The sequence below is a fragment of the Ambystoma mexicanum genome, chromosome 5p (assembly GCF_040938575.1).
Source record: "Ambystoma mexicanum isolate Mex_15411 chromosome 5p, UKY_AmexF1_1, whole genome shotgun sequence".
NCBI classification, from domain to species: Eukaryota; Metazoa; Chordata; class Amphibia; order Caudata; family Ambystomatidae; genus Ambystoma; species Ambystoma mexicanum.
Genome location: NC_090930.1, coordinates 57,435,793 through 57,453,319, shown reverse-complemented (window position 1 = coordinate 57,453,319; position 17,527 = coordinate 57,435,793). Strand labels below are relative to the sequence as shown.

Here is a 17,527-nt window from a genome sequence, read left to right as displayed (position 1 = left end):
GACCGTAGATGAGGGCTCCCCCCGACCTGCTGAGGCAGCAGAACCAAGCCTTGAACAGGTCAAATGTTTGTACAATGGTCACGCAAGTGCGTGCATGTGCGCAGTTGTAGGCCTCCTCATGTCTGTTGCGTGGTTGCCTGATGGGGGTACAGTGTTGTTGACAAAAAACAGAGAAAGACAGGATGAAATGACAGTACATGGCAATTCTCAACCTCTGTCTGTTGGACGGAAAGTGAACGTAGGGCTGATCCTTGTGGGGGGTGGGGTAGGTGCAGTTGCTGCCACATGGCCCATTGAATGGGAACCTGCACATGCACAAATCATGTCCTACAGACCATTGTGGTCTCACTTTCCATGATGGTGTTACCAATGGAAAAGGAGTGTGCATATACAGTGTCTTCTCACACATTTGCCTGCTCTCATCGTTGTGATACAGGGCTTCCCCATTATGCATTCTACATACACAGGTATCCATGTACATATGCATCAATACATACACCCATCTGACTAGGTCAGTAGTCCACAGGTGGTATGTGGCACGGGTGAAGGGTGACGGTACTGTGATACGTCTGGGTGGGTTCTAGCAAGCTGGAATGGTGCTACATTGGATGTGTCCCACACCTCACTTCCATTTCTGGGTGTAGTGAATAATAGTGTGTTTCTGTGTTTCCATATACAAAGCATTGTACTTGTGGGTGAGCCTAAAGGTAACGGGACTGGCATACTGATCTCCGGTATACCAGTGAACTGAGTGCAGCCACTGATTTTGTGTGTGACTCTGATTGTTTTCCTCCTGGCGGAGCATCCAGACTTCCGAATTCATGCATTGTCATTACAGGGTGGTGCATTATGGTACATGTGGTACAGGTTTTATAATGTGCCTAATGCATGTGCTGGTGTGAGCTTCACGGCTGTTCTTTGCTTGTAGACACGGCCGTGAAGGCCTTGCATATCTGCGTGCATCAGTTGTTCTGCACAATCCTGGAATTTACAGGTATCATACTTTAGGGAACATGACTGTGTGTGGTCTTTTACTGATCAATGTGTGAGGGTTCATGATGTGTATTCTGGTAATGCTGAGGTTGCTTGGTCTATTTCAACATGTGACTAAGCATTCTATTGGCCTACCCACTCTCTCTGCACTTCATTGCATTACTGGTTATGTTCATGGGTTTGCCAGGAGTCATGATGCATTCATGCATGCAGTGTGCACTTGTGCTCCTCATAGATGCAATAATGTGCTATGTTACCACGCCCCTCATGGCCTACCGAGCAGACAAGTTGCCTATGCTGTTAACTGCCCCCTCCCATTCAACACGCCTCATGGCCCATCCAGCAGACAGGTTGTCTATTCTGTTAACTGCCCCCCCCCCATTCAACACCCCTCATGGCCCACCCGGCAGACAGGTTACCTTTCCTGTTAACTGCCTCCCCCTCCCTTCAACACCCCTCATGGCCCACCCAGAAGACAGGTTACCTATGCTGTTAACTGCCCTCCCCCATTCAACACCCCTTATGGCCCACCCAGCAGACAGGTTGCCTATGCTGTTAACTGCCCCCCATTCAACACCCCTCATGGCCCACCCAGCAGACAGGTTGCCTTTGCTGTTAACTGCCTCCCCCTCCCTTCAACACCCCTCATGGCCCACCCAGCAGACAGGTTGCCTTTGCTGTTAACTGCCTTCCCCCCTTCAACACCCCTCATGGCCCACCCAGCAGACAGGTTGCCTTTGCTGTTAACTGCCCCCCCCTTCAACATCCCTCATGGCCCACCCAGCAGACAGGTTGCCTTTGCTGTTAATTGCCCCCCCTTCAACACCCCTCATGCCCCTGTGGTTAGACTCACCCAACAGCCATGTACGAGGTCCAGGATGTCGTGCCATGTAGAGGGGTAGCCTGGAGCTCCGCAGCACCATGGAGTCATGTGTGGAGCCAGGGAATCTTGCACAGCAGTGTGTTATTATTTTACGAGCATCGCACACCATCTGTACATTCAGGGAATGGAACAGCTTCCTGTTGTGGTACACTACCTCCACAGCATGCCGGACCACCAGCTCAACATGTGTGCAGTCGAGCGCACCTTTGACGCTGGGCGTGCCTGCAAGTTAATGCAACTTTGGTGTCATTCACCTCCTCTGCAGTCCGTGGCAGGCTTGTGTGGTCGCGTACATGGAACAGGAGTGCATCTAGTACCTGGTTGAGCACACAGGAGAAGCAGGGTTGTGAGATTCCATGCCCCACTGTGTGCTGTGTGCTGATAAGTGCCTGTGGCCAGGAAGTGTAGCACACACACTACCTTCAGCAAGGGGGGCGGGGTGGCTGTCCAGATGTTGATTACGCTCACCAGGTCATCATGTATGAGGTCCACTACTGTGGTGATGGTGTCCCTGTCCAGGTGGTACAGGGTGTGGATCTGGGCAGGGGTTAACTTGAATGGGCTGACCCTTAGGCGGGGGATTGGTGGCTGCCTGTGGAGTACAACTGCCTGCACATTGGGTATGTGCTGGCACATTCTCACCCTCCTTCTCCTCCTGCGCATACGGTGCATGTTCTGGCTTACTGCATCCTCATGGAGGAGCTGTTCATGCATGTACTCCTGCTCCAGTAAAGCTAGTGCTAATAATAATAATAATAATAATAATAATAATAATTGTAGCATTTTGACTTTGGAAGGGATGTGGTGTGTGGGTGTCCTCCTTTTGTGCTGTGCCTGCCTCCATTGTCTCCACCTGTGCTGATTTTGGCCACCTGTGGCAGGTTTCTGCACACCAGATTCCTGTTAACCTTTTATCCATACTCGAATAAGGCACTAGACAGTATCCAGCCTTTGACTAATTTGTTTTAGAAGAACCATCAAAAAGGGGGGATCCTGGAATTGTATTAATGCATAGCTAAGGTACCAATCAACCTTTACTAATTTCTAACATCAGAGCAATTATTCTATTCCAAATATGATATGCAGCTCCTACATACACCAATGTGTCTGCTGTGTAGATGGCGGACCAAAGTTTGTCTGTGGGAATCATTCTGTGATTACTAACCAGGTACCCATAACGCCTATTGTAGTAATCCTGTAAACAACTACATTCGGTTGTTAGTGGATGTCTACTCGTTTCCACCTTTTCCCTACATAAACGACACACACTTTCTTGATACGGAACAGAGGTCCATGCCCCTACGTATTCATAACACAGTAATATATTGAATTGGAGAAGTAATATAAATCGAAGGAATTCCTGATTACACATTTTTTTAATGTATCTTCTTAGTTTCGCTATTTCGAATCTCGTCATAGTATATTGGGCATACCGCTTCATAGAGCACAATATCAGTAGGCTATTGGCTATGTCCCACTCCATTGCCCTTTTTTTAAAGCCATTTCTGAATGTCTGGGACCACCACATAAAATTAGGACTACAGGTGTAAGCCAAACCAACCTTTGGTATAAATCTGTACCACACAGTTTTTGGTAGCGAGTTTAGCAGCCAGGCTTATCTCAAGAGTGAATGTGAGCAGTACAAGAGGATTACACGGAGGTCTTTCAATCACAGTGGTTCAAGTAGACACTTTTACTCACTGTCTCTTGGTAAAACACTTATTAATTTATTACACAATCATTTAGAAAACATTCACTAGAAGGAGGCAACTTAATAATATACACAAACACAATTCAGTACAGGCACAAGTTTAGCAGAATAGATCACACATATTTTCTTAGGCAGTGCAAATGGTTTCAGTTCACAAGAAGACTCGATTCAGTTCAATAGGCCTAGGCCAAAGTCAATGGACTAGTGTCTTGGATAGGAAAGAGCAGTTCCTGTAGTAAACGGTAAAGTCTTTGCAAAAGTTCTCAGAAGTAGTTTATCCGAAAAAGAATCATATGTTGGGTCCGAAGATGATTAGGCTTGCAAGTTGAGAAAGTTTCACAAACTTTCACCGCGAGAGGTAAGTACTCTCGATCGGGTTGGCACAGTACCTTAGTATGAAGAACCAAATGCAGCTGGTTCCTGGCAGTTCCTGCAGATCTCGCTGTTCCTAAGCCTCAGTCGTGGGGACAAGAGGGAGGCTGTCGGGGGACTCCTGCACTGCACAAGATCGTCGGAAAATGCTGACAAGATAGAGTCACTTCAGTTCCAGTAGCTGTAATTCAAGCACAAAAGCTGGTGTCCCTCTCCCTGGTTAATCCTAACCAGCCTTGAGAATGGTATCCAGGTGGCTTACGAGTTGATTGGTCCCACCAACTCAAAGGAAGAAGTCGTCCTGGAAGGGGCTTCTCTGTCGAGATGAACTTGGCAATTCGGACCTGCAGCAGGGCTTCACCGGGCAAACCAACAGTCCAGGAGTTGCAGCAGCCACCCTCTTCGAGCTCGTCTACGGTTCTTTCATTCCAGTGGTCGACTGCTTTCCAGTCCAAGAGACTCGACTTTTAAACAGTTCTCTCCCTTTCATTCCAGCCTAGCTGTCACTCACCCAGCAGGGTGGCTGTACGTGGTGGACAGTCAGCCAGCCAATCACGCCAGAGTGCATTTGGCTCTCCTAGGAGACTAAGCACAGGGAGTTTCGGCACCTCCCTCACTTCCTGCCCACCCCAGACACTCAGACCCCAGAGGCGGTCTTCAGTCCTGAAGCCCGCCAAAGGCACACGAACAAAGGGACCAAACCTAGTTTGGCGCGCAAAGACAAACTCTAGAAGGACCTTTCCAGTAAGAAACAGCGAAAAAAGAAGACCGGGACCTGTTTAAACAAAGGGGCTTAAGGCGCCATCTTGAAAAACATGTCTCCTGTGATTTTTAGCTACCGGTGTTCACGGTCGGGAAAAATCATGGTAGTTAGTTGTAAAACCACTGCCACCAGCCTTTTCAATAGGAAAGGGTAGCATTTGACTGCTACATGAGTATTTAGACACAAGGGATACTATGTAACCCCTCCAGCACTCCATTGTAGGATGCTGTGCTGGGCAGAGGCGTTGCTGGGGGGGGCTAAGGGGGCTATAGCCCCTGGCCTTTTGGTTGTAGCCCCGGATAGAATCTCAGGAGCTACAACCAAAAGGCTAGCTAGCCTCCAGTCTCGACAGTTCTGACATTAGCCTAGCCCCGGGTGTTTTCCAGACCTAGCAACACCCCTGGTGCTGGGTCTAGGAATTTGGAAAGACTAGTAAAGTCAATCGGCGCAATTTTGGAAATTAATTAATAGCAACCTAGCGCCGCAAAATGCTATTCAGGCAACTGTTGTGACCGAAGACGCCTGGATCAAACACTATTCAACCTTGTTCAATAAAGGAGTCTCACTGACAAATTTTGTTTTGCCAATTATAACAAAATGGGATTTAGAGTTTGAGAAAACAGACATCCTCTTGATAATCATAAGTGTTCATGAATCGAGAGTGCCAGGGCCTGACGGCTTAACAAACTATACGATTAAGCGTAATCCGGCCCTATGGACTGACTTCTGTGCAACTTTATTCAAGCGAATTGTCTTGGCTCGTGCTACACCCAGCTCGTGGAAGAGCGCTGTTGTGGTCCCTATATTTAAGAAAGGGGACCGCACGAATACAAAGAACTATAGACCTATAGCGCTCCTCGACGTCCTGGGGAAAGTATATGCCACATTACTCCAAAGAAAACTCTTGAAATGGACCACAGACTACAATCACATTGACCCGAGGCAAGCAGGGTTTGTAAAGGGTGTGGGTTGTGGACTAAATCTTCTAATCCTGAACATTCTGAAGATAGAGACCCTCAGACTCAACACCAAGCTGTACTTGGCAATGATAGATCTCTCGCAAGCGTTTGACAGCATAAACAGGGAGTTGCTGTGGGAAAAACTAACAAAATGGAACTGTCCACCGAGTCTCATTAGCGCAATCTGTGAATTGCACACGAAAACCTCCATCAGGATTCGGCTTGATATGTCTGGCACGCTGTCTACCAAAATATATACACATTAAGGCGTAAAGCAAGGGTGTCCCTTGGCAGCTACCATTTTTAACTTGTTCATATCCGATATACAAGAGCTATTTTTGGATGAAAACTCGTTTCCCCCAAAAATACAAGGTTCACCGATTGACTATTTGGTATATGCAGATGACCTTGTATTGATTGACCAGACTCCTGTTGGACTGCAACGTAAAATGTCATTGCTAGAGGCATAGATATCATCAAACGGCTTGTCCATTAACACCCAAAAAAGTGAAATTCTGATTTTGGAAAATCTACAAGGTACCTGCAGTAGGGGTAAGAAACCCTCCTGGTTTAATGCTAAAAACAAGATCCAGCTTGTCAAATATTCAACATACTTGGGTATGCGAATCAGTGCGAGCCGGAACGATGCTCCTTGGGTCGAAGTTGCTAAACATAAATGCCGTCAGTTAGCATCACAAGCTTCCTTAATTAACAACAAATATGGAAAATTCTCACTGAAGCCAATTATCATGTTTTATAAACAAAAAGTGGTGCCCATCTTGATCTATGGAGGAGAAAATGCCTTTGGGGCGTCTTGTGATCTCTGGAACACATTAGAGAACATCTTCTGGTCCTGCGTGCTGAAACTGCCAAAGGGCACCTCAACGGTTTGTATACGGTATGAACTGGGGTTGCTTTCAATGCATGCAAGGGTTGCATGGAATCTCCTAAGCTTATACCGCAAAACGATAATGACGGAACCGGTTCCTCAGTTTGACATTTTGCACAAGTCAGTATCTGAAAAAGCAAACACCAGCTTTGCAAAATGGACCCGGACGGCGCAAGACCTACTTGAAGACTTTAACATCACACATGCTCTTCTACTTGACAACCCAGAGGCTGCAAAAAAAAAGTTGTGAAATTGGATTGGATTCTAACTTGTGATCAAAGAGCGTGTGCGTCCTCAATGGTTGAAGTACCTGGTGAGGCAAAAGCATATGACCATCGTGCAAATTACTTAATGTGCCTCCCGAATCAGCATGCAAGAGCACTGTACTTGCGCTTTAGACTAAACGTCTTTCCGACGAGAGATCGGATCGGACTAAGGTCAAAACATGCTACTTTTAATTTTAACTGTCGATTCTGTAATGAAGCCAAGGAAACTCTAAAACATTTGATTATGTCTTGCCAGTCCCTGGAGCAGCAAAGGAGCCGCTGCTTCGCCCCTGTGACTAATCTCCATTGCTTAAAGAGCGCAGATGAGTGGTGGCAAGTGCTCTGCGAAGGAGTAAATAGAGCAGCCTTATTTACCCTAGTTAACTTTCTACAAATCTTAAAAACCAGGCTAGAAGCAGAGTCATAACTAGGTATGGCACGAAATGTAAAGACGCCTTGCTGATATGTCTCGACAGTATCGATTGTCGACGAGGACGGACTAGAGAAGAAGAGTCCCCTTTTATGAGTTGGAGTAACATGAGAAAGACATATGTGTGTTGGCTGTATATGTCTTGTGTTGTGTCTTTTGTTTCTTTTTTAAAGGTTGAATTAACCAATAAAAAATTTAAAAAAATAATAAATAAATAAATAAATAAAAAAGTCTATTTCACTTTACATTCTCTGGGAAACAGTAGTTCGTCCCAGAGAAGGTATTTAAACCTTTGAGAAGTCAAAAAGACATCCCTGTGCCACTGCACTGAGGGTGCTGTGTGACACACATGATATGATATATGATATGATATGATACGGCATTTATAATGCGCCCATACACAAGTGTTTCAAGGCGCAACGAGGCAGGAGGGGGGAACAAGGGGAGACAGACAAACTATCCTACTAGGCCAGGTGTCATTCAGATCGTGCAAGTGCAGGGTGGGGGGTGGGGGGGAAAGTGCAAGAGGGAAAGGGAGAGGAGAAGTGCAGTACAGGTTTAGTACAAGATAAATAATAAGGGCCAGCTGGTGGCAAGTGCAAGATAAGTGCAGACAAGTTCTGGGAGGAGGGGCTGTAGGGATACAGACAGTCCCACAGTGCAGGGGTTGCCAGGTAGGCAGTGCTGGGGAGAGTGGCAGGGCCACGGACCGGGGTATGTGAGTGGCCCCGTTGCAGATTCAGTGCAGTTTCAGTAATATTAACAGGGGAGAGGAGGAGAGAAAGCAGAGGCAAGGAGGAAGGTTTTGAGGTGCTTCCGGAACCGGAGATGGTTCTCTTCGAGTTTTAGGGAGGCAGGGAGGATGTTCCAGAGGGAGGCCCCTGCAGCGGAGAGAGATCTACTCCCAACTCATTGCTTGGAGAAGCGGCTGACCCTGAGGGAGTTGGAGGTGGATGAGCGAAGAGCTTGAGAAGGAAGATATTTAGGAAGAGAGAGTTAAAGGTATTTTGGCCCGAGGCCCCAGAAAGCCTTGTGGACAATGCAGAGGGTTTTGAACTTAATCCTCGCAGCCACTGGGAGCCAGTGTAGCGATTTCAGTCCTGGAGAGATACGGTCCCTGGGCTTGAGGCCAAGGACAAGTCTCACAGTCCTGTTCTGGATGAGTTGCAAAGGGCGGAGAGTAGAGGCAGGCAGATTCAGATAGAGGCTGTTACAGTAGTCCAGCTTTGAGAGAACCAGGGCTCTAGAGACAGTGAGCTTCTGGGGGAAGGAGAGGAAAGGAAGGATACCTCTGAGGAGGTGAAGCTGGTAGTGTGACTTCTTAGAGACGTCAGATATGTGATGAGAGAAAGAGAGTGTGGAGTCAAAGATGACCCCAAGGTTTTTAGCCTTGCAGGTAGGAGCAGGAAGAGGGCCAAGAGAGGCCGGCCAGACAGCTGCAGGGAAGGAGGGAGTGGGTGTGCCGATGAGTAGAATCTCAGTCTTACTGGCATTGAGGCAGAGGTCCTTGGCGGCACACCATTCCTGGATAGCAGAAAGACAGTCAGAGATGAGGGAAGGAGAAGAGGAGGCCGAGAATAGCCTGAAAAGGAGCTGGGTATCATCCGCATAGCACTGAAAATTGGGGCAGAGAGCGGCGATGCGGTGGGCAAGAAGTGCCAAGTACTGGTTGAACAGCCAGAGAGAGAGGTTAGATCCCTGGGGGACACCACAGGTAGAGAAAAAGATGTCAGAGAGGAAGGACCCCAGTTGGACCTGGGAGGGTCGATTGGAGAGGAAAGAGGACCGCCATGCCAGAGCCTGACCAGTGATACCCAGGTTATCACGGAGACGGTTGAGCAGGATGGTATGGTTGACAGTGTCAAAGGCAGAGGAGAGATCAAGCAAAATGAGAACACAAGGAGTGTTTGAGTCAAGGTTCGAGAGCAGGTCCTCACGGATGTTCAGGAGAGCAGTTTCCGTGCTTCTGGCAGCTCTGAAGCCAGGCTGATGGTCGTGAAGACTACCAAGAGATTCAGCATGGAGATTAAGCTGGGAGATGGCCAGTTTCTCCAGGAGCTTGCCCAGGGAGGGAGCGATAGAGATTGGGCGATAGTTAGCCGGGCAGAAGGGGTTGTAGGAGGGGTTCTTAAGAAGGGGGTGCACAAGGGAGTGCTTGGGGGGGATGGGAAGACTCCAGAGGCGAAGGAGTGATTGCAGAAGTCAGCCAGGGCAGGAGCCAAGGAGTCAATGTGGTCCTTGATGGTTTTGGAGGAGCATGGGTGGACCTGTTTTGACAAGACTTTCAGAGATCGGACTTGTCTCGAAATCGCGTCAGCAGAAAAAAGGGGAAAGGCAGAGAAGGAGGGAGGAGGGGTGGCTGCAGAAGGGCCAGAGGAAGAGCAGGGAATAGAGGGGGGGAGGTGATATGAGAGTGAGGACAGGATGTCCTGAGTTTTTGAAATGAAGTGAGAGGCCAGTGCCGTGCAGAGGGCCTGGGAGGGGACAGGAGCGGTAGAGACTGCAGCAGGGTTGGCCAGCTCCTTGCAGATTTTAAAGCGTTCGGCCGAATTATTAGATGCCGCAGAGATGCGGGCTTGGATAAGGGCTCTCTTCTTGGTGAGAACGGAGAGCCGGTATTGCCTTTGGAGAAGGTGGCAGGCCAGTTTGTCAGAGGATGCACATGCAGCACGCCATTTCCTCTCTGCCACCCTGCACTTGCGTTTAAGAGTGACGAGATCCGAGTCATACCAGGAGTTACATTTGGCTTTGGGCTTCAGGCAGATTCTCATGACAGGGGCAAGGATATCAAGAGTATCAGATATAGCAGAGTGAAGCGTGGAGAGGGATGTGTCAGGGTGGGAGTCAGCTGAAGGGGGAGGGGGGCGAGAAGGTGGCAGCGAAAGCCTCAACTGACACGCGCTTCATTGGTCGGATGACCGAGAAGGAGGGTGGCAGTGATGAGGGTGGCTTTGCCTGTGGGGTAGGGAAGGTGAGGTGGGAGGATAGGAGAAAGTGATCACTCCAGGAAAGAGGAGTGGAGAGAGGGACAGAGAGGGGAAGGTCAGAAGAGATCAGAGCATCAAGAGTGTGCCCTGCAGAATGAGTCGGCCCAGACGGGAGAATAGAGAGTGAGGGAGCGTTGCAGAGGTCGCGAAAGAGTAGAGAGGGGGGACGGGAGGCATCCAGGTGGATGTTGAAGTCTCCAAGAAAGAGGTCCGCCCACTCAGAGAGGAAGGAGGAAATTTGACCAGGTGGTCGATAGATAGTAGCCACGGTAAGGGACTGGCTAGGAGAGAGAGAGAGTCGGCAGACAAGGCATTCAAAAGAGGAGTAGGTCTGCGTAGGAGTGACAGTGTCAGGAATCCACTCAGGGAAGATAAGGGCCACACCCCCCCCAGCACGGTTGGGCCTGGGCACGGAGAGGATCTTGTAGCCGTCAGGTAGGAGTGTGTCAAAGCTGGTGACAGAGCTGGCTGTGAACCATGTCTCAGTGAGACCGAGGACGAGGAGTGTTTGACGGCAGAGCGAGAGTTAAGAGTGGCAATGTGGAGAAGATTGCCAGCCTTGAAGGATTTCCGGAGAGGGGTACAGGTCAGAGGTACGCCCTGCCGAGGTGAAGAAGGAGCACAAGAGGGGGCAGGGAGGGAGGGTGGAGGCAAGGTAGCCGATGACAGAGGAGGGGGTACAGCAGGAGAGGAAAGGAAGTTGATGAGGCGCGGGAAGCGTCTATCAAAGAGGTGAAGTTTGGCCTGAGGGCCTTGGACCAAGAAGGTCCATTAGCGCAGACATTAATAATGGCCTTAGAAGAGTGGAAGGAGGCCAAGAGGACATCCCAGCGGGTGCCACCATTAATATGAGAAGAGGAGAAAGGAGAGAGCACAGAGACCATATGAAGGGTCCATAGGTCAGGCGAAGGCACGAAAAAGAGGATGTCAGTGAGAGTTTTCTTGGAGGAGGCACTGGTGTAGGTGTCAGAGATAGGGAGGCCTGGGTTGGAGACCAGGATGTCCTTTTTAAACTTTTTCCTGCCAGATTTAGTGAGGAGAGCAGGATAGTCAATGGAGAAGCAGTTAGGGAAGATAGGCGAGATAGAGAGCACCATGGAATAGGAGGGGGGGGGAGACGAGAGCAAGCAGAAAGGGAGTGAGCGGCAAGCCCTAGTTTAACACATATCAGAACACAGTAACACAGTGATGCGTATTTGGTACCCAGTGGAGAGGCCACCTAGGTTTGAGAATCCTGCGAGGTGGGAAACAAGCTCTAGTTAAGGATGAGGCTGCATGGGGATGGGGGAGGATGAAAAACACACCACGCGCTCGGAGCGCTGGAAGAAAGAAAAATGTTTTACAATTTAAACAATTTCAACTCACTCGAGGCCCTGGATGGGCTGGCAGGGAGTCACTCCTGCACTGGGCCCCCCGGCGAGCTGCTCTCAACCCCAGAGCTCTGCACAAAGAGGCGAGCGGGGAGAGCAGCCGTCAGGTAGTCCAGAAGGGACACCTAAAGGAGCCAATCAGGGGGTGGGGGGATGGGGAGGGCACCAGGAAGAGGCTGCAAGGGGAGGAGGAGCTGCTCTCAACCCCAGAGCTCTGCACATGAAAAGATGATGCCTGTGGAGTTATCTAAGACTCAATAATCAAAGAACACAAGTGTAAAGCACACATCAAAATACATGAAAGAGTGGGAAAAAAGGCTCACATCTTTCCAGGTAAAAAAACTAAGTCCTCAAAATCCAGCAAACTTGTTGGGGGTCTCTAAGGTGAAGGGAATTAGCACATTTTTGAGAATTCTCCCTAAAAACTTGCTACTCAAATTCAATATTAGCGAAGCGCTGACCACCAAGGGCGCATTTTATGGCATTGTAAGATCTGAGCGCCACTGTCGCCTATGCAGGAGTTCTATCTATCTTTGAAACTCTGGTCCATCTTTTAACTGAATGTGAGAACTTATCGCTAACTTAAGGCAAACTTGTATTAAGTCTTATAATAACTGTTTTGATTGTACAGACATGCCTCAGCTCGGTCTATTTTCTTTGAAGACAATGACCATAACCGGACATTTTCTATGATAAAATTCTATTAAATGTGTCGAGATTTTGAAACCCTTATGATGATTTTAGCTGACTGGTATTTATGAGCTTTTAGTCTAGTTTTATGATTACCTTTTTATGCTCTACTGTCTACTGCTGTGCCTTGTCTGTATATATGCTTTATTCACTGTAATTTTGTCACCTTGTTCTTTTGTTTGTACCATGTTGTACATACAAAGCCATTCGGCTATGAGTATCTAAATAAATGAATGAATTATCTTGAATTAAAATATAATTGATTCACACTTGGATAACGAAATAGCAAAATATAAAAAGTACAATTATCTTACATGCAGTAAATAGTCCCCTTTAACTGGTTCTCAATAAATCTACCCTACTGTAACACTCTATAACAGCTTTTATGCAGAAGTGAAAGAGGCAACCAAGTTTGTTTTTGTTTTTCATTGGTAGGTTTAATGTATTGTGTCTCTTCACCTTAGACCAAATAAATTGCCAGTCACGCAGATAAAGATGCCTCTTTCCAAGACTTACATGCAATAGTTTCCAGTGTCTTTGTTTCCAGCTGCGGTAGCTCCCACACTGCATCCAGCATTGCTTCCAGTTTTGGATCATTTAGCTTAGCTCGTACTTCAAACTCATAAAGAAGCAGCAATGTATCGGTTGGGTCCTTTGAAAAGTCACCTGCAAGAAGAACATAGTTCTTAGTTAGGTACTGTGAGGACTCAGGGAAGGATAAAGATGAGTAGAATAGGGCCGAGGTTTGAAGAGTGGAGAATGACAGATTGAGAAACAGGTGAGGGAGAGCAGCAAAATGTAAAGGTGAGAAGAAATGAGAGAGCAAGAGACAGACACCGAGTCATAAGGTATTAATTTGAGGTCTAGATCAAAGTGAAAGGAGCAACAGATAGACCAGTGTAAAGATGAAACGATAAGGTGAACAAAATAGAAGGAAAAACAGAATTAATTAAATATGTATTTATTTATTTTATTTTTGTTTATTGTATTTGTTAATACGCCCAAACCCTTGGGTATCACAGCGAAGGTTACAGTAAGAAGGCTTGACAGACTGGTTACATAGGAATAATAAATGGTACACAAGAGTTATGATAAAATATAGTTATATGCATGGGATGAAAGTTACATTGTAAATCACAATATGCACAAGATAATCAAATTTGCAGCACAACATTAATACACATTAGGCTGTAAATATACACAATAAGGATCTGGTTGTAAGCACTATGGTTGGGAAACCATCCAAACAGGAAATTATTAAATAACCATGTTTTTAGAAGTTTCTTAAATTGGATGTGTGATATCTCATTGCGGATACTTGTGGGGAGAGTATTCCATAGCCAGGGGCTGCGACAGGCAAGCAGGAGTCTCTGGTTCTAGAATTCTTGAAGCGCGGGACACATAGCAGTGAATCATTGTTGGATCTAAGGAGCCTAAATGGTGATTTACGCTTTAGGCAGGTGCTTAAATAAGTTGGGGCATTTTGTGAGATACATTTGTGCGTGGTACTAAGAGTTTTGAAGAGAATCCTGGCCTATATAGGGAGCCAATGACAGTCTCTCCTATTTAGAGAGTGTGATCCCTTTTTTTATTCCTAAGGCTGCTCTGAGGGCCTTATTTTGTAACAATTGTAGCTTGGTCAGATTTTTCTTAGTTGATCGTGAATGTTACAGTAATCAAGTTCACAGTAATCAAGTTTAGACAAAATAAGGGCCCTGGCAAGCATGATGCAGTTTGGTGTGTAGAGGAATTGCTGGCTGAGGGCAATGAGCTTGTAGTGGAGGACGCAAGGGAATTGATATGTTTGGTCATTGTGAGACTTGAGTCTAAGTAGATCCCTAAAGTTTTCACTTGGTTGGAAATTGGTATGAGTGTCTCATCAATGATGATAGAGGTGTAATCTTGGGTCCGTTTTTTCAGTTGGGTAGGTGAGCCTACGATAAGAATCTCTGTTTTCTCGCCATTGAGGCAAAGGCTGTTAGAGACCATCCAGTTTTGGATAAGGGAATAGATATTGTTTATGGTGATGGTGTCTAGATCTTTATTACCCGTGATTGGGATAAGTATCTGAGGATCATCAGCAAAGTTAGTATAGATGACTCCCATGGCATCCAGTGCGGAGAATAACAGTTTAATATAGACATTGTATAATGTGGGAGAGAGGCAAGATCCTTGTGGTACTCCTAGAGGTACTGATATGTGGTCATCAGCTTCCTAGCCTAAGGCAACTCTAGAAGTTCGATCTGATAAGATTGATTTAATCCAGGCGGTTTGCGTTTTGGGAGAATTTGAAGTTATTCGTGAGGGATAGGCATAGTTTGTCGTTGTTCACTAGATCAAACGCAGCGGACAGGGCAAGTTAGGAGTATGCTAAGTTGGCCTGAGTCTCTAATAGAGTCCATTTGATTTTTTTTAATTTAGTAGGGCGATCTCCATGCTATGTTTGGGTCGGAAGCCTGATTGTCTTTCGCCTAGTAAATGGTTATTCTCTAGATGCGCTTGAACTTGATTATAAGCAATTTTGTCTATTATTCTAAGGAGGAAGGAGACTGTGGTGATGTGTCAGTAGTTGGTGGGGATGCTGGGGTCTAGGGAGGGTTTTTTCAGTAATGGTTTTACCCAAGCTTCTTTGATATCAGCTGGGACTGTATTGGAACAGAAGGAGGCATTAATGAAGTTGGTGATGATGGGGGTAAGAGTTTGAGAGCAGGATTTAACTAATTTAGCTGGGATGCTATCCCCTTTATAAAAGGATGGTTTGAGGGAATCTATAACTTACAAGATTCTGCAAGACTAATGAGAAATGAAATTGTGAAAAAGTGAAAATGTACAATAAGGATTTAATAAAATTCCACTTCAAATGAACTTTTCCAGATCAGGTTAACATGGCTAAGAGTGTACCAATTGTCATGGAGCTTCATCACTTTTGTGCATTTGCAGCTCATTTCAATATCACACGTGGTCCTTTTTACTGGGGTCTAATGAGGACTGTGGTGACAGCACCACTGCTTGGTCTCTTTCTGCTCTGGCCACTTTCTTACCCCACGCTCCTCTAAATGAGCACTGGCAGGCCCAGTCCCATCTCCAAGTGGGCTATATAGTAGGAGTCTACCCTGATGCACAGAAAATCCCTCACTGTGTAGAATGCTGCTTAATAAACTGAGCACTAGCATAGAAACTGGATCGATTATAATATGAGATTGGTGCTTCTGCACCTGCAGACCTATTGTGTTTACCCGGATAGGCGCAATGAGGAACCTCTACCCCAATGCATCCATGGAAAAATGTTACCTCTTACGCCAAAGCAAAGTCTCGTTTACACATGAACCAATGCCAGTCCTATGTGTGATATGAGAAGACTTGTTATGTATCATTTTTATTCAAATGTTTTCATCGATAATGCTGAAATAACATTTTCCTTACATCACTAAACACAGGCAAAGTAGTTGGCATCATTATTTTTTTGTTAGTTACAAGAATCATTGTTTCTTTTTACTTTAGGTCCATAGGTGTCACAATGCAACACTGTGTGAGGCAAAAGTATTAGCATGAGAGTATAACTGTGGGGAGATGTATCTGAGGAATTACAAACAGACCGCAGAGTTGCAAAGAAGGCTTTGCCAGCCCAAGCCAATGGGAACTTTTCTATCATGAACCTTATAACTCAAAACAATATTTCGAACATGTCACCTTTATCATCGCATAATTAAGGCGAGATTCTGTATTGAGGATAGCATTCTTTTTTTAACGGGTTTGTTTTAAAATACTCCACAAGGTTTCCAAATGTATTTATTTGTCAAGTCATGCAAGCCTTAAACATTTAGTGAAAACATTTACAGTCGCTCAGAAGAACAAATTACTTACCAAAGGGAGCGTTCTCTCTGATAGATTTGCACCACACAGCAGCAGATTTCGGAAACCTTTTTCCACCAGGGGTTATCGTGTGGCATTGGCGTTGAGGTTCTTCGACACCCCTCAGCGACCGGACCGTACATGACGTTGGTGTCAGTACAACTAGCCCACACCACGTCCCATGACCTCAGTTTACTGATTTATTCCCCGTGCTCAGCTGGGTTGGGGAATTTGGTTTTGAACTCTTTAAGGACCGAATATTTTGTTTGTTAAAGCCACGAAGGCAATGAAGGAGCGACTTATATGCAAAGGAACTCTCATGGAGAGATCAGGGATCTCCCCCGCCCCGTGGCCTCTTGGGCTTGGCTCAGAGAGGATCTTGTAGTCTTCGCCCTAAAGGCTGCAAGATCCTCTCTGAGCCCAGGCCCAACAGGCCAGGATGGGGAATTGCCCTGATCTTTCCTGAGTGGATCCCTGTTTCCATTATTCCCACTCAGGCCTATTGTTTCTTTGAATGTCTGGTCTGCAGGCTCTTTCTCTCACCTGTCTCCCCTCTTACTCCGGCCACCTTCTATCGGCCGCCTGGACAGTCCACCCTTTTTGTCTTGGAATGGGCAGACCTGGCATCTTCTTTCCTTTCCTCCAACTCCCAACTCCTCCTGCTGGGGCTCTTATTTATTTATATATTTATAAGGCGCTGAAAGCCTGCAGGCATCAGAGCATCAAGACAAAAAAATAAACTTACAACATAAAATACAAAAGAAACAACTTCATCACAATAAATGCAACATGAACAAAATCCGTCAAATACAGCCTTCTCAACCGAGGATACAAACTTTCAGGTTAATCAACTATACGTTTTGGATTAGATGGTCCTCTGGGAAAATAATTGCAATTACTAAGGTAACTAGGTAAATTACTGGACCCACATCTGACCAGGATACAGTCCCTGTTTTCTTGGGTACACCACTCATCTATTTCCAACCTATGCAGGATTTTCAGATCTGAGTTTCTCACCACCCCAGGCCCAGCTCATTGACGGAGCCAGGCCAGCACCTTGTTCTTTAATGCGAATCTTGGTTCTTTCCCTGACGGTTTTCCACATTGGTAATAATAATGTTCCTTTTGTCCATGACAAAGTTCCGAAAGTTTTTTTAAATAGGGATTTTATACTCTTTCGCAGGGTAGCCTGCGGTATCAGGAACTGACAAGGACTTTGCAGGATCCACCAGCAGAGGAGGGTGTAGAGGACTCACCCTATCCTTATCTCCAGAAGAAGCAACGACATGTCCCGCTGAAAGTTCAGAGCCAAAAGTGGGGGCCGGATCAGGGGATGATTGCAATGTAGAGGCTGGAGCACGG

At 46.4% G+C, this 17,527-nt stretch overlaps 1 protein-coding gene across 1 annotated transcript in view; it reads right to left on the bottom strand.

The window, feature by feature from the left end:
• Positions 1–17,527, bottom strand: part of TEX11 (testis expressed 11) — a 3,096,519-nt gene that overhangs the window by 346,017 nt on the left and 2,732,975 nt on the right. The window contains exon 26 of the mRNA XM_069612434.1: positions 12,830–12,979. Within this exon, the coding sequence (XP_069468535.1) occupies positions 12,830–12,979 (150 nt within the window). The remainder of the gene's footprint in view (positions 1–12,829; positions 12,980–17,527) is intronic.